This window comes from Poecilia reticulata, chromosome 17 (assembly GCF_904066995.2).
Source record: "Poecilia reticulata chromosome 17, P_reticulata-male-v2, whole genome shotgun sequence".
Lineage (NCBI taxonomy): Eukaryota > Metazoa > Chordata > Actinopteri > Cyprinodontiformes > Poeciliidae > Poecilia > Poecilia reticulata.
The window spans coordinates 26,478,956-26,505,765 of NC_088846.1; the positions used below are offsets into that span (position 1 = coordinate 26,478,956).

Below are 26,810 nucleotides of genomic sequence, written 5' to 3' on the forward strand. Positions count from 1 at the left end.
ATTTTTGTTTACATTTTGTGAAGAAGAAAATTGCGCTTATGTCTTCTTCAGAGGTTTTTGTGTCGTTTCTTTCAGTAGTTCTTGGTGCAGCGACACCACAGGCGATGGAAGGAACTACTTTTTCAAAGAGTTTATCTGTCTATCTATCTGTCTGCATCTATCTATCCACAAATAACAGTGGGTAGTGTCATGATGCAAAAAGTCTGGTCAGGAAATGCAACCATAGCTTTAAGGCTGCTTTGTGTTTTTGTTGAGGGGAGCGCCCTTCGGGATGATGTCATTGTGATCCAGAGCAGGAGGGGCGAGGCGGACAGCCGCTCATCCACCGGTATCATGGCTTCCTAACCGGAGGGGGAAGTGACTGAGAGGAAAACAAGGACTTTTCTCTGTTGAATGCCCGAATTATCACTGCCCTTTCCAGAACCCGAGATTTAGGACAGAGGGGTTCGGCCTCCCGACTCTCCGCCACCGGCCGCCCCTGGGATCCAGGCTCTTACTTTAGTTTTCGTATCGGTGAATTTCCATTCGTAAACCGTGGAAGATGGCCGACCCGGCGGAGTGCACCATCAAAGTGATGTGCCGTTTCAGGCCCCTGAACAGCTCCGAGGTTACCAGAGGCGACAAATACATTCCCAAATTTCAAGGGGAAGAGACTGTCGTTATCGGGGTGAGTTGTTTTATTCTGAGTGCCCGTAGGCTGTTACTTGACAGAACGCTCTGACACATCTCGCCATTTCCGATTGTCCTGTAGCTACCGCGGTTAGCACCTTAGCTTGTTAGCTTCAGCTAGCAGCGCTGAGCTGTCATTCAACAAAGCCACAGGCTGCCACAGGCTAAATTATTAACGATGCCAGTCCACCAACTTAGTATGTGGATTATTTATCAAGATATAATACATTTCGTTTCTATGCACCTGTAACTGTAAAGCTGACAGTTATGAACCGTTTGCGTCAGTATGAAGGGTAAACCAGCTTTGATATGGTGATGGCTAGCAAACAGTTAGCTAACAGGCTAGGCCAGCTTCTTCATTGCAGATTAACTGGCCCGTGCTAGCAGGCTAGTTTTAATGCTGTAGCTTAATTAAAGCTAACATGAGCTATCTGGCCAGCTGGACACGTAGCGGACCCTCCTATAAACCGTGTCGTAGAGGAGGTCTGGCTATCACAAAGAAGTGTGTTGTCATTAGAGATAAGAGAACAGCTTGGAGATACAGGGTTGGTATGATTTAATGTATTTAAAGAGCCAATTCTCAACATGCGTCATTGTACACGCACAAGTCATGTCCAGGGATGTTCAGTTTTGTCAGATTTCTCCAACCTTTTACATTTAGAAGGGGAAAAATTATAACAAACAGTTCAATTACATCTATTTATATTTACTTATAGATTTACTCATAGATATTCACTCATGTTTTTCCCAACTGGTACCATGTCTGGTCTTCTGACCTGACAATTTTTTTTTTTTTTAGCAATTTTTTGGGATTCTTCCTCCAAGGATTATAACTATGAAGTACTGGATAGATGATGTTAAATCAATTTCTTATGATGATATGTCTGGCACAGAAACCAACACTAATTGGACCAATTTCATTCCTTACCTTCACAGTTTTACTTTAACAGTGCACTTTTAGTTTCAGCCGTATTGAGAACTGATTTCAATTTTCATGTTTCTGCAAAGTTCAGCTCGAGAGCTGCGAGTAGCTCTTTGGCTCTGTGACTCACTTAATATATTAAACAAATGAAATATTGCCCTATTTTCATGAAAAGTCCTGGCCCCACCCTAGCAACTTTGGTAAATATGGTTGAGAACTACCACTGACAATAACATGTAAAAGGAAAATATTCCAAAGGTTCTTTGACCGACGTGTCTTGACTAAAAATGGTGGGAGTTTACAGTTTTGATCCAAAATCAGCCCACAAATTTAAAATAGCCTCAACTTGAAGATCACTGGAAACTGGCTGATTCTGATCGATAGTTCATCTGTATATTGCTCAGTCAAAATTCAACTGACTTTAAGGGTTTCTTAAATTGATTTTTAAAATGGATTTCAAAAGAAACCAACAATTTTAGTTAAATATTCAGTGTGTTGTGAGGACAGAAGTATTCGCTCAGGGGTATTTTCTTTGGGACAGGAGAACAGAAACCACATAAATTACAGGCAGCAATACTTGCAGGTTATGCATAAACTGGGAGTAGACAATAAAAAGGCCAGAACCTGTAACAGCACAGCTACAGAGATAGATCAGATCAGAACAAACCACTCAAACTATAAACTAAATCAATGAGGAAAGTTTTAGGTCTGGTCTTAAAGCAGGCAAGGTTTCTGACTAATGGACAAAACCTGATTTTAAAAACCCCCCTGCTCTCTGAAATCTGCCGCCCATTCAATTATTATATAGTATGATAAAGCACGCTTTCATTAAAGACAAGAAAACCCATTAAATTCACGTTTAATTTAAACAGGCTTTTATTCATAGAGTTCATGCAACAACATATTAAGTGCTGCGTGACATTAGGAAAGATGACATTGTTATATTATTCATGAATGTCATAATGAAAATATTGATTGGGGTTGACCCACCTCACTATGTCCTTTTTATCATTACAATGTCTCCACCACTCTTCCTTTGCTTTATGCTCAAGGTCACAACATGCCCAAGAAATCCAGTTGTATTTTTTGCTCTCATTGAGATTGATGATGATGATGATGGTTGTGATTCAGTGGGCTAACATTTCTGGTTTTACTTTGAGTGTTGACTTTTCATAAGTTGTGTGATTGGGATTCAATCAGCCGTGAGCTGTCAGCGCCGTCATTCGCTTCCTGGTGATACAAACCCTTATCAGGCTTGGTCAGGATAAAAAGCTTTTGTGTAAAGAGGAAGTTTTATTTTCATTGGCCTGTACAGAAGAATATAAAAATCCTAGTTTACACAAATTCACTCTGGCATGCATCAGTCCAGATTACACCTGTCATGATGACACATTTTTCTGGACGATAAATTGCCCCAGAAATTATTGCGAAAACAATAACATTGTTGTTTTAAGACTGCTTCAAGTAATATGTTAATGACATAATGACGCAAACTTGCCCTCTCAAAGACCAATTAACTTAAATTTTGTCACAATATTTTGTGGAACTATTGTGATAACAATAAAATTATAATAGATCATGTAACTGCTTTTGAAAAACATTCCTATTTAAAATTAACTTCTTCAGGATGGCGGTTATTTAAAAAGTGATTTATATCACTAAACTGCACACAGTAACTGAATTTAATCATATTTTCTATTTTACTGATATTTATTGACTCTCTTGCAACAAACTGTGGAGAAACTAGTAAAAATTCAGATGATGGTGTCAGATTATTAATTGAAATTTATCTAGACAATAAATCCTAAATTTTATGATAAAAAAATGTGAAAAATGGCTACACAAAACCATTAATCTCTCTGTATGCAAAATTGGCCATCAGAAAATATTACTCATAAGAATGGAAATGATCAAACTCATTTTGATTTTTTTCAAGAGATTAATTGATTAATTGTTTATTGCGTCAGGTTTCATCCAGATCTGTATGGCTGAAATGAACCCTTTTTTTAAAATATATATATTTAGTTTGTTTCCCCTCATCCTTTTAGCTGTCTAAAAGTGCGTATATTATGCCATAAAAACATGGTTAAATATTATAATTTCCTTGTGGACTTTGACTGCAATATACTAACTCATGCAAACTCATATAATCTCATATTAAACAGACTACAAAGCTTTAGAATTTTTCCTTTTGGGCTGATCAGATATTCATCCCATTCCTCTTTTATTCAAACTTTAGGTGTTAAATGTTGAATACAACAGAGTTATTCATTTGTTTCATGCAAAACAAAGGCGACTGTTGTAACTGCAGCCACTTCCTGAGCAGCCGTGCCGACTCTGGCTGCAGGCCTTTGGCTCTCAGAGCCCCTAAGGCGTGGTGCAGCCCTGCCCAGCTCAGAGTGCCAGTCATGCTGCTGGAACAGCAGTGCACGTTGGTGGAAACGCATGTGTTGCAAAGCAGCAGCCTGTTGCCTCTGATGGTGCATCTGCTTTGGCGAGTGCAGCACTCATAGGTAGCAGCAGCAGTGTTGCCTCCTGGGTAATCTCCTTGTTTTCTCTCCTGGTTACCAGCTGTTGGACCAATCAGGGTAGGCTGCTGGCTGGGCGCTGGGCAATCTCTCGGGGTGGGGAGGGTAATTATTATTGTTATGGTGATGTACTTTGTTTTGCTGATGCTCTAGAGTCATTTTGCTTTTATTTTTGGTTCATTTTTAGAAACCTGAGGCTATGGCTGGGCAATATGGTTTAAAAATTAAATCATTTTTTTCATAACGGATTCAATTGGCTATTTAAAAACATTTTTGTTTCTAAAGACAAAAAATATTCACAAAAAGTGAATTTTATTTCCATCATCCCTTCTGCGAGTTGTAGGACGGAGTATCAGGGAAAAACTACAAGAATGCATTTTATTGCAAGAATATAGATATAATGGCAGAATAAATATGCAATTATACCAGAAGAATATCTTAGTTACAGGAAAAAGTTGTTTTAATGAGAAAAAAGCTTTAACAGTTATTAAAATCTGACGTGACCAGCTCAGTTTGTTGTCCTTTCTTTGAAATAGACACAGTAGTTTTGCTCAATTCTTTAAAAATAATTTGATGCTGAAGTGTTAAAATTTGATTTGAAGTATTAGTTTATCTGTAAAACACATAAAGTGTAACTTTACAAGATGCTCAACATTCCCCATTTAAATTTTTTATGTTTCATAAGTGATGCACCACTTCACTTTTTCACTCCTGATAAAAATATCTCAGGTTTTATACCGACTGATACAGAAAAACAAAGCTGAATTGACTTGAAACATTTTTTTAACACAGACATAAATGTAAAGAATGACAAATATATTTAATAACTCTGCACCAGTAAAAGCACACTTAAACACTCCAATAGCTTCACAAGTTTGGTCAAACATGTAAAAAACAACACAACTTGAATGTGTTCAGTCAGTGCAATTAACTGACAAATGTCCACTGATACTCGAACTAGAATTATTGTCAATATCGGCACTGATACATTATCAAATCGGTGTGTCTTTTTTTATATATATATATATATAATGTGTGTGTTTGTGAAACAAAATGGCGGCTTTGGGCGGATTAACTTTGGTGAACACAAATTCAGATTTGGGTTCACCAAGAATTTGATTAATTGATAAAATGTGTTTATAGCTAAGCCCTACTTGAGGTTTTGCCATTACCACATTGATATCACTTATATCTGAGTGAATACAGACCTTTATTTAAAAGCATCTCAATACAACATTCTGCTACTTTTTTGCCTGAAAGGTAGGAAGATAAAATTTCCAGATGAGGTTGTACTGGTGGTGGAGTTACAAGCTTGATTTGCTGCTAAGGGCAAACACGTTTGTGAATTATTCATGCTGCTGCTTCTCCATTCACTTGTAGGCTAAAATATCAGATTATTATCCTATGGTTTTCTGTAATTTTCCTGGTTTCCATTCAGGAACCCAGGGAAGTCCTATCAAACAGAAATTAGCTATTTTTAGAGCATGGCAAATAACCTTGTGCACTGTACAGTCATGGCCAAACGTTTTGAGAATGATTCAAATGTTAGTTTTTACAAAGTCTACTGCTTCAATTTTTATAATGGCAATTTGCATATACTCCAGAATGTTATAAAGAGTGATCAACTTAACGGCAATTAATTTGCAAAGTCAATATTTGCCTAGAAAATGAACTTTATCCCCCAAAACACATTTCGACTTAATTGCAGCCCTGCCTTAAAAGGACCAGCTAACATCGTTTCAGTGATTGCTCCATTAACACAGGTGTGGGTGTTGATGAGGACAGGGCTGGAGATCAATCTGTCATAAATAAGTAAGAATGACACCACTGGACACTTTAAAAAGAGGCTGGTGCTTGGCATCATTGTTTCTCTTCTGTGAACCATGGTTATCTCTAAAGAAACACGTGCAGTCATAATTGGACTGCACAAAATGGCCTAACAGGGACGAGTATCGCAGCTAGAAAGATTGCACCTCAGTCAACAATCTATTTCATCATCAAGAACTTCAAGGAGAGAGGTTCCATTGTTGCCAAAAAGGCTCCAGGGAGCCCAAGAAAGACCAGCAAGCGCCAGGACCGTCTCTTAAAAGTGTTTCAGCTGCGGGATCGGCCTACCAGCAGTGCAGAGCTTGCTCAGGAATGGCAGCAGGCAGGTGTGAGTGCATCTGCACGCACTGTGAGGCGGAGACTCTTGGAGCAAGGCCTGGTCTCAAGGAGGGCAGCAAAGAAGCCACTTCTCTCCAGGAAAGAAATCAGGGACAGACTGATATTCTGCAAAAGGTACAGGGAGTGGACTGCTGAGGACTGGGGGAAAGTCATTTTCTCTGATAAATCCCCTTTCTGATTGTTTGGGACATCTGGAAAACGGCTTGTTCGGAGAAGACGAGGTGAGCGCTACCACCAGTCTTGTCTCATGTCAACTGTAAAGCATCCTGAAACCATTCATGTGTGGGGTTGCTTCTCAGCCAAGGGAGTCGGCTCTCTCACAGTCTGGCCTAAAAACACAGCCATGAATAAAGAATGGTACCAGAATGTCCTCTGAGAGCAACTTCTCCCAACCGTCCAAGAGCAGGTTGGTGATGAACAATGCCTTTTCCAGCATGATGGAGCACCTTGTCATAAAGCAAAGGTGATAACAAACTGGCTCAGGGAACAAAACAGAGATTTTGGGTCCATGGCCTGGAAACTCCCCAGATCTTAATCCCATTGAAAACTTGTGGTCAATCTTCAAGAGATGGGTGGACAAACAAAAACATAGGAATTCTGACAAAATGCAAGCATTGATTGTACAAGAATGGACTGCTGTCAGTCAGGATTTGGTCCAGAAGTTGATTGAGAGCATGCCAGGGAGAATTGCAGAGGTCCTGAAGAAGAGGAATCAACACTACAAATATTGGCTTGCTGCATTAACTCATTCTAACTCAATCAATCAATCAATCAATCAATCAAATTTTATTTGTATAGCACATTTCAGCAGCAAGGCATTTCAAAGTGCTTTAAAGTGCTGTCAAAGCTTTTGTTACTCATAACATGATTGCAATTGTATTTCTGTATGTGAAGAAAACATCTGACATGAAAACCAGAGGGCAGCAGATCATGTGAAAATATATTTGTGTCATTCTCAAAACTTTTGGCCATGACTGTAGGATGGCCTAATTAAAGTCTGATTTCTGTTATGCAAGAAGCAAAGATTTTACCCAAAAACAAATTGAATGATTTCAATTGATTTAGAGGACAACGTTACACTGTGCCATGAGCAAAAGGAAGAGGGTGATCAAGCTCTTATGACTCCAACAATACATTACAGTGTAATTGCAATTTAAAACAGTAATCCAATTAGTGAGAAGTGTAAGTAACGAGGCCAATAGCTGCAGTGACGGTGAGGACGTTAAACCTCCCATTGTTTGCTCCCAACCTTTTGTCAGTTTGGATATCAGCTGCCTGCTGTGGTTAATGACCAGGATGTAGATCTCTGGAGGGAATTACTGCTGGTTCAAAATCCTGCTAGGCTATACACTAAAAAATTATATATACACAATGATGTCGTCTTTTTCTTTTAGCTTAAATTAGGAGTGTGTTATTATCCCCAATGATAAGTGGCAACTTCAGTGTGACTGTATTTTTATGGCTACCTGTACAGAAGCCATAAACTGAAATGTAATTTCTACAGCGCAACAATATAACCTCATATAATTTTTTTATTTGGGATGATATTGATAGAATTTTTATTTTACTTTTTTTTAATATATTTTAACACCTTTTTGGGGGAAAAAACGACCAGAAATGGACGGAAACGAGATGTAAATAAATACCGGTTCTTCATATCGGCCCAGTTTTATTTATTGGACTGATACCGATATTTAAAAAAATAATATTGGCCGACACTTGAATGTACAATAAGCAATAAATCAATCACATGGTAAATTAAATAATTTAGAGTTGCATGATTTATTGTTTTTCTCTTTTATCTCTACCAAAAACTGGATGACAAAAGTCTTCAGTTTGGTGATTCGGTCTCAGTCAAGCACACCATTGTTTACTGAGACTAAATAATTAATTTAATTTATTGTTTCCGCTGTTTTATTTATTTTGGATATTTAAAATGTCTTCCAGTTCCAGTGAATTTAAAGTTTATTGATCTTTGAGACTGTGTTCTCGCATTATTATTACCCCTTTGTTACTTGAAAATGCTCTTAAAACCACCAGATTATCGTTTATTACAATAATGTCTGAGATAATTTATTGTCAAGCAGAGTTTGTCGATACAGGCCTACTTGGATATTTTTCCAAGTTGTCATGCATCCCTCCGACAACCACACCTCTTCACAGCCAGAGATGAGATGAGTCAACTGGAAATGCGAATCCCCTAAACGCAGCACGCCGCCTCAGACAAACCTCAGAGTTGCTTCTAACATCAGATTCATTGCCCTTCGCTTTCCGTCTTAAATGCAGCTGCATCGATCGCTTTCTCACTGGGATTGTGCCTCAAAGTTTTGATTGGCTCACAGGTTGCCAACATCAGCTACACTGTGCTTGATCCAATAGCCTGTCTCCGAAACTGCTGCTTAAAGCTCATGAGCTGGTTTTGGGTCATTTTGCAGAATTTAGGTTTAAAATCATCATTAATGTTAAAGTTTTATCACTTCCAACAACGTCTTGTATCATAACACTGACAGAGATTAGCTGAGGTAAAACAATTTCGCTACTGTACTCAACTTTATTTTAAATATTCATTAACAAAATACTTTTTTCATATATAAGTTGTGGTATAGTTTGTCGGGTTTATGTTAAATACACGCCAAAAAACATGGGTAGAAAATTGGGTGATCATTTACTGCATCGTTTATCATTTATTGTGATAAATTATAAGATTTTTGATTTATTGTTGTGATAAATATCTAATTATATTTAAAAACAAAACTGTCCATAGTGTTGGGATTATTTTGACTATTTTTTCCACAATTTGTTCGAGAGCCTGAATAAATATATAAATATTGTGTGCAGTTTAGTGATAAAAATCACACTTAACTTTTAAGAGGCTGGTGTCCTGAAGAAGCACAGTAGACATGGATATGGTTTTCAAAAGCAGGATTCGTATGTTTATGATTTATTTACCATTCAGCCAGAACCATGCAGTTTGCTAAAAAAATAGTAATAAATGGTTGTTGCTGTTATTTTTACCGTTATCACAAGAGTACCACAAAATATCGCTCACCCCAATTGAAAATCATCCTGTTTTAATGTGTTGTCAAATACAAAAAGTAGATTTTTGTTTTGTTTTAGTTTTCATACATTTAAAGAATAAAAGTTTGGATTTTTTTCCATTCAAGGCAAAATTGGCTGTTTTCACTCATTAGATAATTGATTGATGAATCACAAACCACTTCTTTCAGAAAACAGATTCAACAGATTCCCTTTTTCCACACAGCTAAAGCAGGTGTGACACTTTTACTGTTTTTATAAAAACACTGAAGCATCAGGAGCTTCTGAGCCAAGTTGGCAAGTAGGTGTGAAGTGTTCAGTGTCCTGAACAGAGCTGAGAGCATCGTGGTTGGTTTATGTAAGTGACTTGTGAAAGGTTGAAGTACGTTAAACGCGCTTTGCAGCCATGTTGTAAAAATGTCCTTTGTTTTCAGGTAAACTGTTGCTCATGGTATTTTCCTCTTTATTTCAGGGTAAACCCTACATGTTTGACAGAGTGTTTCAGTCAAATACAACACAAGAACAAGTCTACAACGCTTGTGCCCAAAAGATTGTAAAAGGTGAGATTTGCAGCTTCAGCTAACGCCGAAACCATTTGAATCGTCGTTTCACTGTTTTATTTTTGTCCGTTTTCCAAATAGATGTTCTTGAGGGATACAATGGGACAATTTTTGCTTATGGACAGACGTCATCTGGGAAAACGCACACCATGGAGGTAAGAAGTAACTTAATACTTTCAGGTCATCACATTTAAGATTCTTCTCTTTAATTTGCCTTTGCCTATTGCCTTTTTAGGGGAATCTCCACGACACAGACTCAATGGGCATCATCCCCAGGATAGTACAGGACATCTTCAACTACATCTATTCCATGGATGAAAACCTGGAGTTTCATATTAAAGTAAGGATGGTGTTTTGATGTCATGTTCTTCATGGCTTGGTTTTTTATTTTAAGAAATGACCTGCAGTTTTGTTCTGCTGCATCATGTTTCCTGTGTTTCTCAGTTTATTTTTTAAATACACTTCTGTTTTTTGTCTTGCAGCTCATAGTGTAACAAATAGTCTCTTAACAAAATATTCAAAAAAATTTCTGACTTTACAAACCTTAAAGTATTTTATTGGGATTTTATGCGATCAACAAACAGAAAATAACATTTAATTGCAGTTTACCAAAAGGAAACCAAAATGTAACTTTATGGTCAACATGCAAAATCTTGTGTGTAACACAAAATGAGCACTGCATGTGGCAGCATCAGGCTGTGTGAATAGGATAAATGCAGGGCAGGGATATAAGAAAGCAGTTCAGAGGCTATAAAAGATTAGACTCTGCAGTCGAGGTTCACCTTCCAGCAGAACAACAACTGAAACGTGGAGCGGGACTAAAGCATATTCATGACTTGGACCGGCTCAGTCAAAGTCCAGGCCTACATTTTAATCAGAATCTGTGGCAATACTTGCATATTGATGTTCACAGATTTTTTTTCCATCCAAGAACAGAACAGGACAGTACAGAAGAAAAAACTCAGAAATTTTGAGATTAGACTAGAAAAAAATCGGAAATTTCCAAAAGTTGAAAATTTTCAACTTTATGAGCTCAGAAAACGTCAATGTTTTTTTTTTTTTTTTTTAGAAAATTCCTTAGATTAATCCAAAAATTCTCTACTTTTTTTTTTGTTGATAATTTTAAAATGTTGGCTTAGAAATTTCTTTATTTTTCTAGAAAATCTGAGATCTTTTTTTTCTCCAATGCCCCTACTATGCTGTAGTAGGGGCAACAATCAGTTTTTTTTTAATGAAAGGCAATTCAGGTTTTCTCTTTCCACTCCTGTTAAAATTAATCATAATTAATGGTTGTAATGTAAAAGTTTATTGGTATTCATGAAAGTTACTGTATCTGAAATAAAAATTAAAACAAAATGAAAAAATCGCTTTTCTTCATCTCAGCTCTTGATTATGTATATTTTTTTAGAAGATGCAAATGCTTTATCAACAGCAAACAAAACAACCAGTAAGCTTTTGTTTATTCTCTCTGCCGAATAACCAAATAATGTGGATCTTTCTCTGTTTGCAGGTTTCATATTTTGAAATCTACTTAGACAAAATCCGAGACCTTTTGGATGGTAGGTGAATCCGACGACCTTCCTTAATGATTCCAAACTGTGGCAGCAGATGTGACTGAGAAAACTGCCAACAGCGTAAAAATGTTGGAACAGAGTGAATAGTTATTATAATCACTCGGAGGCAGACTGTTTGAGCAATAAATGCTCTTAATTTTAATTGTCAGTATTCCACGTTTACAACAGGTAGGCTGTTTAAAAATGTCCATATGTAGCTCTGACTGAAAACAAGGTGTGGAAAATGTTTGGTAGTTTTATATGAGGTGGAGTTCAGTTGTTTGTTTTTTTGGCTTTTATATAAGTACAAACATTCTAGTAAAAGGTCAGAGACTCATAAATGGTGTGCAGATATTTAGGAGAATCAAAGAGAAATGCACTGATGCAATCAAAATTGTTTGTTTGACTTCATATAACCTTTATTTGTGTTATAAAACGACTGTTTTTACTTTCCTTCCAGTGTCGAAGACCAATTTATCAGTGCATGAAGATAAAAACAGAGTACCCTACGTCAAGGTGAGACCTCCTGTCCTGTGAAACATCTGGTAAAACCAGCTAAGGGAGCTGAATAAACTTGTTTTATTTCCTGTTTTCTTTTTTTAAAGGGCTGCACTGAGAGGTTCGTGTGCAGCCCAGAGGAAGTCATGGACACGATTGATGAAGGCAAATCTAACAGACATGTAGCAGTCACAAGTAAGAAGCCATCCTGCTCTTTGCAGAAACTCAAACTGTTTATTTTCAGGCTTATTTGGTTTTATTGCAGGTGACCTTCTGACCAAAACCGTTTTTGCTCCTTAGACATGAACGAGCACAGCTCCAGGAGTCACAGCATCTTCCTGATAAACGTTAAGCAGGAGAACACTCAGACGGAGCAGAAGCTCAGTGGGAAACTCTACCTGGTGGATCTGGCTGGTAGTGAAAAGGTGACAGAAACGTCTGAGATAATCAGCCATATTTGTTGCACTCCAGCTGCGTTGCTTGAATTTGTGATTACGTTTGCAGTGTCGCTTCTGTGCTTTGGGTTTTTTATGTGGTTTTGGTGTTTTTCTGTGGTCTGCAGGTTAGTAAAACTGGTGCAGAGGGAGCCGTGCTTGATGAAGCCAAGAACATCAACAAGTCTCTGTCATCTCTGGGAAACGTCATCTCCGCGCTGGCTGAAGGAACGGTGAGTTGTTTTGTTTTAATTCATCACAGAGCCTGGAAAAGTCAGGATAACTCAGGAAAACATATTTATATTTCCAGATTCCAACCATCCAATCTTTAATCCTTCCCTTATACAGCCGTCATCCTTCCAGTTTTTGATTTATACATCCATCTGTCCAGTCTCCTATCCATCTATTCAGTTTGTATCTGTTCAATCACATGAAACATTGCAGATTCCCAGTTATTGACATTTACAACCTACCTCAGCAATCTGTTGCTTTATGGTTTGTTGAGCATGCAGATAATGGAGGGTAATTTTGTTTTTTAATACTCAAATGTCCAGAACGTTTTCAACATTGGACTTTGGATAAGATAATTTGAAAGAAAAATCTGTGCTAACATTAATGGGTAAAAAGCTTCCTGAAAACGCAGATTTGATCAGTAAAATTAACACGAACTGATTCTCCATAACCGAATTAACATGTATCTGTTTTGATGTAATTATTCTGCAGCGCACTGAATCTCTTCCACCCTGAGGCAGTGATTTTTATTTAAATTGTTTTTATTTAAATTACATGTTTAACGTCTTAATATGAGTCGTTGCTACTTATAAGAGCGGAAAGAACAGGAGCACAGACCGTTTGCCAGCTGCACAGCCTGGAGCTTGAGCTTCCATGATGAAAACAAACATGTTTTCTGTTTTCTTTGTGCTGAATTTTCATTTTAAGACATCTACAGGTCCTTTGTGTTGCAGAAATAACTTTGCGCAGATAAAAACTCTCCTCCTAGCAACGCCTCGCTCGAGCTTTTCTTTCTCATTTCACCCTTTTCACTTTGATCAAGTGTAGGTTTGTTCTGCGGCTCATTCGCTCTGTAAACAACCTGCGGCAGACAGCTGCTGAGATATTTATGACGCTCTGAAACAAATTAGCTATTGTCCGGAGATGTCTCCTTCCCCGCTGAGCAGAATGTGTTGTAAGGAACGATGGCAGCCTGCTGCAGCTTGGCTGTTTTTACTCAAAGTAATCGTATATCAGGTGATTTGGTAATGACCAGGTAGTTGTGAGAGCAGGAACATAACCTGCTAAAGCTCAGTGTTTCAGACTGGTACATCTCGGTTCAGGAAATGCCAGCTGTGTTTCAGGTCTTGTTCTCTTTTCTAACTTTGTTTTTTCCTATTTATAATGCATAAATAGTATGAATTAGTCATTCAGCTCCGATACAATACAATCTTCTGTGCATGTTTTCAGGCCTACATCCCTTACCGAGACAGCAAGATGACCCGTATCCTGCAGGACTCGCTGGGTGGTAACTGTCGAACCACCATAGTGATCTGCTGCTCACCTTCCTCCTACAACGAGGCTGAAACCAAATCCACCCTGATGTTTGGACAAAGGTAACCCAGAAGAACAGACTGAACAGCTTTACTTTTTGGCACAAAAGACTGACTGAATGTTGGGTCTCTTAATTTAGTTAGAAATCAAGTTTATTTGAATGTCACATTTCATGGATTGGTCAAAGAGCTCTGCATGTTAAATGCATAATACAGTTACCAATTATGAATAAACACAACATTTTGTAAAATTACATTAGATATTTTGACCAAAAAACTCCAAAAAACTGGTTTGCAGTTTTCTGGAGGTTTGTTCCCCATGTGTTCTAGAAATGTGTTTCAGGTGATAGAAGGCTGATTTTTGTAATTGTCTTTTTGTCTCTCTGAAGGTCCATCACTAAACCCAGATTTTGGACCTGATGATTAGTTTCTGTAGTAACTGAAGCTGTGATCTGACTATAAATCATTTCTCTTTAGGAAAACCTCAATATCGTGAATTACAGCTTCAAAAGCATTTAAAAGATAAATTTTTTGTTACTTTATTGTGATCCTAGACTGAAAAACAGCAATCCAACTTTAATTTGAGTATAATTTGGAACTCAGTCTGAAGGAATGCCAGTTAAGGGAATAATTAACTGGCAGCCCTGCTGTTACTGCTTTGTTCAGCTCTTTTACCAGTAAAACAGCATCTACTCTTTAATTTTTCACAAGGTTGGAGCATATAAAAAGAGGAATCTTTCTTCATTCCTTTTTGCGCAATCTCTCTCAATCATCCATAATCGAATTTGGGTCGAATTTGCCTGTTGTGTAAATGTAACCAATGTTAGAATCACCGTACCAGTCCAAATAGTTTAGCAAACTTAAAATGAACTCACTGTTGTAGTGGTTGGACTAGAAAAGTAAAGTGAGACATCGTGTTTTTTCCAGAATAAATTGGCCTTTCTGTTGCATCATTTATACCCCAGGGAAACCGAAAGATGAGCATTACTAATTAAAAACTTGCATTATTACAGAAAAGTGTGAAATTTTGCTCTCAAACTGAAATATTAGGAGCTTGCTTTGAGGTGCCGCTTTGCTGATTACATTCATTCCAGTTTCCTGGTTTTTATTTTTTTCTTGTATATTTATTTTTTTCAAACATCCAGAGCGAAGACCATTAAGAACACGGTGACTGTGAACATCGAGCTGACGGCAGAGCAGTGGAAGCAGAAATACGAGAGGGAGAAGGAGAAGAACAAAACTCTGAGGAACACCATCAACTGGCTGGAGAACGAGCTCAACCGCTGGAGAAACGGTGAGGCAGAACCCGCTCCGGGTCACTGGTTCCGGCCTAAACCGCCTCTCTGCAGACCTCATTGTGGTTTTTTTTCTGTTTTCTTTACTCAACACCAGGAGAGAGCGTCCCCGTGGAGGAGCAGTTCGACAAAGAGAAGGCGAACGCCGAGGTGCTTGCTCTGGACAACATCATCAACGAAAAGTCGGCCTCTACGCCCAACGTGCCCGGCGTTCGTCTCACGGACGTAGAGAAGGACAAGTGTGAGGCGGAGCTGACGAAGCTTTACAAACAGCTGGACGATAAGGTGAGGCAGAGCAAACTGCAGCAGTCTGTAACGTAGATGAATATAGCTTTAGGTTTCCATTCAAGCCTTAAAGAAGTGTGGCACTGTGCTGCTCTGCTGCGAAAACCTCAGAAATCAACGTTTGGTTTAATGGTTCAATGAAAGCAAGTATCAGAATAATTGGGATTCAGCTGCAAATGTTAGTGTTTTTCAGGCTCTTATGTTCCCTTTAGTGACAGAGTTTATTCTTAGAGCCTTATATATATATATATATATATATATATATATATATATATATATATATGCTTCAAGTATCAGTTAAGTGTTTCTGGGTTGCTTAAAGGGATCTGTTATGCAAAATAAAAATCTTTTGTACTTCCTTTTGGATCTGTACTCAAGCATAAATAAAAACCTTGCAGCCATTTTTTTAGCAATAAGCAATAAGTTAATGTTTTTTTGGCGTCTAGAAAGTGAGCCGTTTCAAACACCTCCTGATTAAGACGCATTCACAGGCACTGTGCCGTTACCTAGCAACCCCAGCCGAGCCCAGCGGCGTCGCCTAGCAACCCAAATGGAATTCCAACATGTTTGGTCAGCTGGTTTTTACTACTGTACAATAGCTGCTGGAAAAGAAGAAAATGCATAGAGTTAGGGGTTATTTATGTTAACATTCTCAAAAATGTCAAAATCTGCTTTGTTAATCCCTTATTCAGCTGATTTTTCTATTTTTTTTTGGCTTCAGATATGGAAAACAATTGCCACCGGTTTTGTAGTTGGGGGTTGTTGTTAAGTCAGTCTCATGATTTAAATTTTATTTTTTGCCTTTTTAATATTCAGGATGAAGAAATCAACCAGCAGAGCCAGTTGGTAGAGAAGCTGAAGCAGCAGATGCTCGACCAGGAGGAGGTGAGATCTGGAGGTCCAACAGATGGGAAGGACGAATTGATCAATGTAGTTTAACAGACACTGGGGGTTGCAGACAACAAGTCAGTGAATTAAACTGAGCTAAAATTGGCTTATTTAATATTCCTGACCTGTAGGAACAGTAAAAATGTTTTATTATTTCTCTCTTACTGAGAAGTTTAAAACCTAATGGCCCATGTTGTTCAGCTGCTGGCTTCCTCCCGGAGGGATCACGAGAACCTGCAGGCGGAGCTGAACCGCCTTCAGACGGAGAACGAGGCCTCCAAGGAGGAGGTGAAGGAGGTGCTGCAGGCCCTGGAGGAGCTGGCTGTCAACTACGACCAGAAGAGCCAGGAGGTGGAGGACAAGACCAAGGAGTTCGAGTCCATCAGTGAGGAGCTGAGCCAAAAATCTGTAAGGGCGGCACAGAAACAGTCACTTCCACAGAAAATGAGTTGTTTTTACTCACAGATACCTTACAGTAGCAGAGCTAGATGCTTAATTTATTTATTTATTTTATTTATTTACAGTTTAAAATTGAACATAAAAGTTTTGAATGAAAAGAAGTTGGACCAAATAAATCTTAGTCAGTTTGTGATTCCATAAGCAACTAAGTAGCAATCAACCAACCATGTAGATACATCTTTAAATGTAAAATAGCCAACATGTTTATGTGCAAATAACAAAGAAAATAAAATCACAGACAAACATTTAAAATTTAAAAATGTAAGAAACTTTTAAATTGATCTGTCAAAATATCAATGGGTCAGTTTAAGGTTTCTTTTTTTTATTTTGTTTTGAATTAGCACTACATCTAGTACATCTAGACACAAATATAACCTGGCATGACATGTTTAATAATTATCCATGATACTATTATTCACAAGCCTGAAGAAAATATATATTTTTTCCCTTAAAAATTATATTTTCAATGTGTTTCAGTTTCAAACCAAAGTAAATCCTTTTCAGATAATTGAGCAGTGGAGACAGGAAGTAATAAATTCATCAGACATGGCTGAGTATTTCAACAGTCAGGTGACTTGGTTTATTATGGTCACGAGAAACTGTTGAAAGGTTAAGCTTTAACTCTGACTGGGCCTGATTATCTCTTTTTCAAGCACACAGGTTCACTATGTGTCAGTCATAAATACACTGCAAAAACAAAAAACCTTACCAGGTATTTTTAGCTAGTTTCTACTGCAAATATCTTTGTACGCTTTAAATAAGACAAAACTAATATCAATCAATCAATCAATCAATCAAATTTTATTTGTATAGCACATTTCAGCAGCAAGGCATTTCAAAGTGCTTAACATAATTAAAATAAAAACAGAATAAACAGTGAAAAAGAGAGATATTGAAAAAGATTCAAATATAAAAAGATATAAACATTATTAAAAGTAAAGATAAAAACATAAAAAACATCGATCCATGTGAGAACTTGCCCTTATGGGGTTTCCTCGAACAGAGTTTTAGCAGAGCGACATACAAGGATTAACAGTAATGACTCTGCGACTTAACGCAATATGATCTGTATTGTGCCTTTTCACGGAAAGTGCTCCAATAGGGCCTTAATGTCCTCCGAAGAACAAACTATACAAGTAACTTTTCAGTAATATGCAGGAGCTTGCTTTAAGTGAGTAGTTCCTTAATATTGAAATTTGCTAGTTTCATTGGCAGATTATTTCACTTGTAACAAGACATTTTTCCTTTGTTATAAGTGAAATAATCTGCTGGGGGAGCTAGTACCTTTTTGTCAGCAATGTATTGCTGAATATTTACTTGTAAGTTAGTTTTGTCTTTTTTCAAGTGTAGTGACATATTTAGAAACTAGAGCACAACTGCTTGGTAAGATGTTGTAGTTTTGCAGTGTAATGAATAATGTTTCATGTAGTTTTATAATCTCCTGTTTGCTTGCAGTCCATCTTGTCCTCTCTGGACTCTGAGCTCCAGAAGCTGAAGGAAATGTCCAATCACCAGAAGAAGAGAGTGACTGAGATGATGTCATCTCTGCTCAAAGACTTGGCTGAAATTGGCATCGCTGTGGGCAGCAATGACATCAAGGTACCAGGACTGTTTCTGCATTTTATATCTCTCATGTTTGACTTTTTCTTCCTTCCGTTTAATTTAATCTCATCCTTTTTGATTCTCGGGGCGATTTCGTAGCAACACGAGGGCGGCAGCGGCCTGATAGACGAGGAGTTCACAGTGGCTCGTCTCTACATCAGCAAGCTGAAGTCGGAGGTGAAGACGATGGTGAAGCGCTGCAAGCAGCTGGAGGGCATCCAGTCTGAGAGCAACAAGAAGATGGACGAGAACGAGAAAGAACTGGCTGCCTGTCAGCTGCGCATCTCCCAGGTATTTAAAACTTTAAGAACGTCTATATGGAGGTACAAATACCTCTGTTTCTGAATGTTCTTGATGGTTATCTTTGTTGTAAGCATGAGGAATGTTGTCTGTCCACAGCATGAGGCTAAAATCAAGTCCCTGACTGAGTATCTCCAGAATGTGGAGCAGAAGAAGAGGCAGCTGGAGGAGAACGTCGACTCGCTCAATGAGGAGCTTGTGAAGCTCAGCGCTCAGGGTACGTCTCTTTACTATCGATGTACGAGCATCCTTCAAGACTCTTTACTTTTATCTGTCTACAATTAAGGCCTTAAAATGTCCTAAAGATGCAGGATTAAACTCTTTAAAAGAATTTTTGATATTTGTTAACTGTCGCTGTGTTGTAATAGTGTAATATGAGACGGATGATCTGTGAAAAGGTCGACCTCCTCCACCTCTTCCCTGAGTTTCTATTAACATTTGAAGAAATGCACCACTCCCAACCAACAACAACCAATCACAACCAGGAGGAGGGTCTTTGCGCTGTCAGTCAATCTCATGTACTCGCTGCTAAATGTACTAATGGCAAAGGAATAACTTGTAGTTACAGGAAAACCTTTTATCTGCCGTCATCAGTGGCTATGCTAACTAGCCTTAGCACTAATGACATTCTATGCTCGCAGGGTTGAGTAGCGCCACTTGGAGGTAGATTGACAGCGCTCTAAGACCCGCCTCCTGGCTATGATTGGTTGTTTATAGTTGGCACTGGGAGAAGGCAGGAGTTTTTTTTTTCTTCCTCATGCCGTTTTGTCATAATATGGGGACGGTTTCAACAATTAATAAAAAATTACATACAGCAGCTTTATGTTAATTTGAAAAAAGTAAGTTGGCCTTAAAGGCATTAATCACAGAGCTTAAATTTGGTCTTGACAAGACTACTTAATCTATTATATTTATTTTTTTATTGCAAAACTTTTCTGTCTGTCATAAGTTTGAGTTGCAGTGCGTATGCTGTTTTATTTATTCAGAGATGAAGGACAACATTTCATGAACATTTTAAAAGGAGAGATGATGGCACAAAGTCACTAAGACATCTTCATTGTGTTCTGTGACTTGAGACGGTTGAGGCTATCGCTGTCTGCTAACATATCCCTGCTAGCTAGCCAGCCAACTAGCTTTTTTTACATCTATCATGGGTTAGTGAAACTTTATCCACAGTTGGCGTTAAATCTGCTATGACCTAACAGAATCTGGAGTTAATTAAAGAACCTGGCACCCAGAGTTGTGACTGATACTGAGTCAGAATTCTGCAGCAGTAGAGTTATGGAAACAACCCACCTGTTTTTTTATTTGGAATATTATTAGGTACTTGGGAATGGTTTTTGCTCGTAAAACAGTTAAAAAAGTCAATTAAAACGTTGTCTGTTTCACTGCATTTGATTATTTCAATATGTTGACCTTTTTTAACCAATGGGAATCTTCTCTTTTACAGAGAAAGTTCATGCAATGGAGAAGGAAAATGAGATCCAGACTGCTAATGAAGTTAAGGTAAGTCTCCATTAAATCACTGCTTTATGGGAGCTGAAGTTAAATCTGTGTGTAAAATGTCTAAAATTATATTTATGTTTGTGTTCAGGAAGCGGTGGAGAAGCAGATCCACTCCCACCGTGAAGCCCACCAGAAACAGATCAGCAGCCTGAGAGACGAGCTGGACAACAAGGAGAAACTCATCACGGAGCTGCAGGAGTAAGATCTCTTTTAGTTTTTAATCAAATTAATTGAAAACTATGTTGACAAAATAAGCAACATTTTCAGTCCAATAACCTTTTTTGCTGCTAAATTATTCAGTAAATTGACATATGAGCTCAGCAAAGGGGAAACATTAAAGAAGACCGATTATGCAGAATTCACTTTTTCATGTTTTTGTAGTGGGGCTGTTGTAAACGAATATTTTAGTAATCGAGTAATCTATCGATTATTCTTACGATTAATCGAGTAATCGGATAAAAAAAAAAGTGTAAGTTAAAATATTGGTAAATCTGTCATAACACTGGTGTTACTATCGGATCAATATAAGTCCAATTTTTCTGCTGCTGGAAAAGACGATGTGTTGTTGAATCACTAGCTAGAAACCACTTGCTGCATTCTTGTTGGTTGTGCAGGAGGCTCTACTAATGCTTTTCAAAGATGTGCACTTGTATAATTACGCATCTGTTTGCTGCGATTTTCACATGAGTGTAAACGTTGAGTTGGGAGGGCGTGGACAGGTGCAACTTATTTGGATTTAAGTTGACAAGACGCCCTAAAACAACTGAAACTCAGCAGACGAAAAGCTCATTGTCCAAGAAAGATTTTGTGAAAAAAAACTGTAATGAACATGCTTTGTTTAACCCACAGATCTATTCTAACATGTTCAAGGAAAAATGGTAGATCACCTTTGAAATCTGATATAAATTAATCAGAATTAATGCGTTGAAGTTCCAACCCTACTGTAGTTTGTGTCTGCTGGCGCTGCTTTACTCAGACGAATATAAAAGGAAGATTAAACTTTAGATTTACTCATATTGAGTTGAGATGGTGCACTGAGGGCAGATATTTTAATCGTAACTCCGTTTTGTCCCCCCCCCAGCTTGAATCAGAAGATCATGCTGGAGCAGGAGAGGCTCAAAGTGGAGCACGAGAAGCTGAAGTCCACCGACCAGGAGAAGAGCCGCAAGCTGCACGAGCTCACGTAGGTTTCACACACGTACAGAAAGCCCAGCTTGGTGCAGATTCATCAGTTTGACTGCTGTTCTGCATGTGACTGCTGACGTTTGACACGCGGTTACCGTTTCCTATGCGCTTCCTGTTATTCAGGGTGATGCAGGACAGACGGGAGCAGGCCAGACAGGACCTGAAGGGGCTGGAAGAGACAGTGGTGAGTTCAGTAATGAGTTAGGCTGCATTACTTCTACTTGTTTTGAGCTTTCACCTGATTTGATCGTTTTCTGTTGCAGGCCAAAGAGCTGCAGACTCTCCACAACTTGAGGAAACTCTTTGTTCAGGATTTGGCCACCAGAGTGAAGAAGGTGATTACTTTTTATCTTGTATGTGTGTGTGGCACTGATTTATTTAGGGCTGCAACTAATGTTTATTAACAATTAATTGGATAAAAATAATTGGCACATTCTGCTCATTTTTTATCCAGCATTAGAAACTCATTAAAAGATGCAAGTAAACATAATTTAGTCCCAAACTAATCCATTTAAATATTTTATTGCTTAAAATGCAATAACAGCGTTTCTTTACTGAACGTACGATCATTTGTAGGATGCTTCTGCAGCTAAAAATACTTCAGTGTGTGATGATGATTGTTTTTTCAGTTAGTCAATTAACAATTAGACAGCAAAAGGTGCTTAATATGTTGGTTTTTTTTAACAGATTTTGATGCAGGTGAGCCTGAAAATGGTGCTTGAGTTCTGGGTTGAACATATTTACAGACAAATTAAGTTTTAATCTTAAATTCAACATATGTATGTATTTATGTATTTTTTTGGCTTTATTACTCCTCTGAGTGTGTTGTTCTTCCAGCATGCGTTTTATTTTAGTTTCTTTGTATAATCCCGTTAACGATTAATTATTAAATTAGTTGATTATTTCAGTAATCAATTTATTAATCCGATTAATCGTTTCAGCCCTACAGTCACCGATTTTTATTTATTTGTGTCTGTAACTCGTACTTTATTGATCTTTTCAGAGTGCGGAGATGGACTCTGATGACACAGGAGGCAGCGCGGCACAAAAACAGAAAATCTCCTTTCTTGAGAACAATCTTGAGCAACTCACCAAGGTTCACAAACAGGTAGGAGTCACCATTTTTTAAACGCTTCTACCATCTTGGTTGTCATGGTAACCGCTTCTCTGCTGCTCAGTTAGCTTTATTTACCAACCTGATTTTTTTGCTGTGGTCCTTTTCTGACGAACTGAATTCGTTTCCCAGCTGGTTCGTGATAATGCAGACCTGCGCTGTGAGCTTCCAAAACTGGAAAAACGTCTTCGCGCTACGGCTGAGCGGGTCAAGGCGTTGGAATCTGCACTGAAGGAGGCCAAGGAGAACGCGGCACGCGACCGCAAGCGCTACCAGCAGGAGGTGGACCGCATCAAGGAAGCCGTCCGGGCCAAGAACATGGCCCGGAGGGGACACTCGGCCCAGATCGGTCAGTAGGCGGGGAAGCGCGTCTATTCATGTTTTCTGGAGCTGTAATAAAAGACAAATCTGTTCTTGTTCACCACTTCTCTAGCCAAACCCATCCGGCCTGGACAGCCGCCGGCTGCATCTCCAACACACCCCAACATCAACCGCAGCGGAGGCGGCTTCTACCAGAACAGCCAGCCGGTGGCCATCAGGGGAGGAGGCAGCAAGCCGGACAAGAAGTGAGTGCAGAAGACGTTTTGTTTGCTGTTATTACACACTTACAGCTGCAGTATTTAACTTTTATAAAACAAAGTATATTTTTACATATTTGTTGAAACTGTCACCATGTCATGACAGTGTAGTACGATGCAGACAATCTGTGAAAAGAATAATGCTCCTCTGCCTCTAGATAAAAACAACCACTCAGAGAGAGGAGGCGGGTCTCAGTGCTGTCAATCATGCCCATGTGCACTTCTCATCCTCTCTCTCACTCTCTTCCTCTCTGATACTTTTCCCCATCAGCAGAGCCTGTCATGAATGCTAATGCTAGTTAGCATAACCACCAATGCATTCAGGAGATTGATTGACAGCACTAAGACCGGCCTCCTGGCTGTGATTGGTTGTTTTTTGGTCTTCAGATGGCAGCAGCAGCTGAGAGGAGGTGGAAAAGATTTTCACAGAATATCTGTCTTATTACATGCTGTCACAACATGGTGACTGGTTCAGCAAATATTAAAAAAAAAACATCTTCTAAAAGTTACATACTGAAACTTTAAAGTATACATTCAGGTGCTTCTTTTTGTTGGTTTATCACATAAATACCAAATAAGATACATTGAATATTTTGTTTGTAACAAAATGAGTAAAAAGTTCAGCAGTGCTTCTTTCAAGCTGCAACAACCAGCAGCTTGATTGTTTTTCATTCTTTAAGTGTGATGTTTTATGGACGCCATCTTGTTTTGTTATACTCCACAGTTGAAGAGCCGCTGAACAGAAGAATGACACCACAGAAGAAGAGCAACGTCACCCACCTGCCCGACAACCTGTCATTCCATTACAGCAAACTGGTGCCGCTGCGGAGCCACGAAGGAGTTTCGGATTTATAAATATATATATATAAATATTCCCGGCCTGTACAGCTCCCCAAACACTTCCACCCACCCCTCACTCCTCCAGTTCTCAATATGAATATCTCTCTTTCTCTTATGGGATATAATAATTTAAATAAATGAAAAGAAACAGTCATTTTAATTCACAAGAAGCAGGATAATATTCAGCAAACCAAACGGAGTCTCGAGCGCAGCCTTTTGTTTTTTGTTTTTTTGAGGGGTTTTTTGGCGAGCGAAACCGTGCACGATCTCGAATGTTTAGCTTCGGTTTCGTTTTTGTTTTGCACAGTCTGTCATCACCCGTCGTCTTTGTGCGAGTAGTTCTGCACTGTGCCAAGCTGAATGTAAACGGTAGCAAGAAAACAAACTCCTAAAAAAGGAAAAAAAAGACCAAAAAAAATGAAAGAGCTCGACCTTATAGGCTAACTTCTGTACATTTTATTATGACTTCTGGGTTAACCACAGTTTTCTCTGTATAGATTTTACATGCTTCATAAAGGAGGAAATTAAACTTATTTTGCGTCGAGTAGAAGGTGTCGAACACTACTGTTTCTGTGCTTGTACAGATGTAAAATCGGCACTACTGCACACGTTTTTCCGGAGAGAAAACTGCAAGGAAACGGCAAAAAAAAAAGTTAAAAAGAAGGATTTAAAAATAATAAATATAATAATAATAATAATAATAATGAAAAAGAAAGCCGTGCAACATTTGTACTGTAGATGTATTTAACTAAATACCTGTGGAGGCCATTTGTTTTTATCATTAAGTTAAATTAAAACTGTACTTGTTAGTGGCTTCGTTGGAAGGATTTGAAAAATGCAGAGGGATGAAGTGGGAAAATGAGAATGATCCGGTTAACACAGCAAACTTCCACCCTTTTAGCCTACACAGAGTTGCTAAATGTAATGTTTTTAACTAATATAAGTGGGTATTGTCGCTGTTAATAGACTCTATTTATGCATCTCAGCACACAAACTGCAGCCGATTAGGCAGAAATTGAAACTCACAATCGTCTCACAATCGTCGTCGTCCAGGAGCTAAAAAAAATAATTTCTCTACAAGGGTGCCTCGCTTCTTCAATCATCTTTTTCCCTACTTTTTCTTCTTTTTTTTGTAGATGTTAGACCTGTTTTATGCTGGGTTTTATGTGCTGTTATTGTTCAATAGATGGTGTAGATGTTTGATCGATGTGTTTGGGAGATGGGTGGGTGGATCGGATCCTCGCTGCTGATCAGCCAGTCAGGAACAGCGAGGTCAAAGGAAGGAAAATCACAAATTGCACATTAATCTTATGTCGTCACGTGGGTAAAAAAAAAAAAAAAAAAAAAAAAAAAAGGGTTTATTTAACTAAAACTTACCAGCGGGTGTAGGATTTTTTTTTTTGTGTTGTATTTGTTGTATATTTTTTATTTTAGTTTCCACCGCGTTTGTTTTTTGTTAATCCTTTAAAGCCCCAGTGCATTGGCGAGAAAGCTGAACCCCAGCATGAGAACACTAACACCATGCATAAGTGCAATATACTGTAAGATACACTGTATGTCGGTCAGTTTGCTCCTGCCACTCCTCTTTTTGTTTCTCATTGAAGGCTTCTTTCATCACTAGAAACCTGAAACGGCTTTTTATAACGCTGAGACGAAGAAGAAGAAAAAAAGCTCCTTTTCTGTCCTTTAATTACGAAAACATGAAAGAATCATCAATGGAAAGGAAAAAGTGAGAGCACTGGAGCAAATCCAGCTCCAAAGGGAGGATGGTGTCACGTTTAGACAGGAAAGTTGGGTTTTCCTCGCACTATTCTGAAAAGAAAACGAATAATAAAAATGTAAAAAGCACTCCATTAAACGACTGTTTTAGCTTGGAGGTGTAAAGAAGTTTCCAAAGCCCTGTGAAGAGAATAAATGGCTGTCATTGTGTTTCATGAGGTGCAGAGAGGAATATCTAGACGTCTGTGATCATCTGGATTACACTGCAAAAACACAAAATGTTACATATTTTTGGACTAGTTTCTAGTTCAAATATTTCAGGACACTTGAAATGACTTAAAATTTTTAAAGTAACTTTAGCAGGATACAGGAGCTTGTTTTAAGTAAATAATCTTATCAACAAAAAGTACTAATTCCATTGGCAGATTATTTCCCTTATAACAAATGAAAAATTTATTATAAGTGAAATAGTATATTTTCATCAATATAAAGGAATTATTGACTTAAAACAAACTGCTATATCTATATAAAAGTTATAAGTTGTGTTTTTCTTGCACCAGGAGCTAGACCAAAAATACTTGGTAAGATTTTGTTTTTTGCAGTGTAGATAAAACTTCTCAATCGTAAACTTTAAATGTTTATCCTATGATCTTCCACCAAAAACTGGATATGAAATGGGTTGCAGAGATCACTTATGGTGTTTGCCGAAATTACGTTTTTGCATTGATTCTAAATTAAAACAAAAGTGTAGCCTTTTTTTATTACTGTGTAATAGTTGGTCGATTTTTAAAGGACAGTAGTTTTGTTTATTTGTTGTTTTTTTTTTTTTTTTTGCGGGGTGGGTGGGGTTTGGGTCAGTGGACGCGGTACTGGATCATTCCTGGAGAACTGAGGCACAAGTCTAACAGGGCTCTGATGATATGGACAGAGACGGGAAGTTTAATGAGATCACAGTTTTGGATTGACTGCATGATGTAAATGTATGTGTGATTAAATAATTATGAGAAAATCTGTCACTTTTCCTGTCTGGTTACTACAATTTCAGGTGTCAAGTTGTCAACAGTTTTATGGTTTCTACTTTTTGCTTAAATTTAACAATCTTGTTCATAAAGGAACAGGAAGGTGAGTT

General features: G+C 38.2%; 1 protein-coding gene across 1 annotated transcript; it reads left to right on the plus strand.

The window, feature by feature from the left end:
- The first annotated feature begins 260 nt into the window (after positions 1 to 260).
- Positions 261 to 26,694, plus strand: LOC103479480 (kinesin-1 heavy chain). The gene is made up of 26 exons (XM_008433922.3): positions 261 to 667; positions 9,794 to 9,881; positions 9,963 to 10,036; positions 10,117 to 10,221; positions 11,392 to 11,440; positions 11,895 to 11,950; positions 12,040 to 12,127; positions 12,233 to 12,357; positions 12,495 to 12,599; positions 13,828 to 13,973; positions 15,056 to 15,204; positions 15,303 to 15,490; positions 16,307 to 16,375; positions 16,580 to 16,786; positions 18,293 to 18,436; positions 18,539 to 18,730; positions 18,839 to 18,956; positions 20,190 to 20,245; positions 20,334 to 20,443; positions 21,327 to 21,428; positions 21,554 to 21,614; positions 21,694 to 21,765; positions 22,434 to 22,538; positions 22,677 to 22,893; positions 22,978 to 23,110; positions 23,847 to 26,694. The coding sequence occupies exons 1-26, from the start codon at positions 542 to 544 to the stop codon at positions 23,848 to 23,850; spliced, it is 2,889 nt and encodes a 962-aa protein (XP_008432144.1). The 5' UTR covers positions 261 to 541; the 3' UTR covers positions 23,851 to 26,694.
- Positions 26,695 to 26,810: the final 116 nt, after the last annotated feature.

What these genes read in the sequence shown, in the direction of transcription:
- LOC103479480 (XM_008433922.3), top strand. Translation starts at nt 542, where the DNA reads ATGGCCGACCCGGCGGAGTGCACCATCAAAGTGATGTGCCGTTTCAGG. An exon ending in AGGAGCTGAGCCAAAAATCT is followed by an intron (nt 16,787 to 18,292) that starts GTAAGGGCGGCA and finishes GTTTGCTTGCAG; the next exon opens with TCCATCTTGTCCTCTCTGGA. An exon ending in CTCATCACGGAGCTGCAGGA is followed by an intron (nt 20,444 to 21,326) that starts GTAAGATCTCTT and finishes TCCCCCCCCCAG; the next exon opens with CTTGAATCAGAAGATCATGC.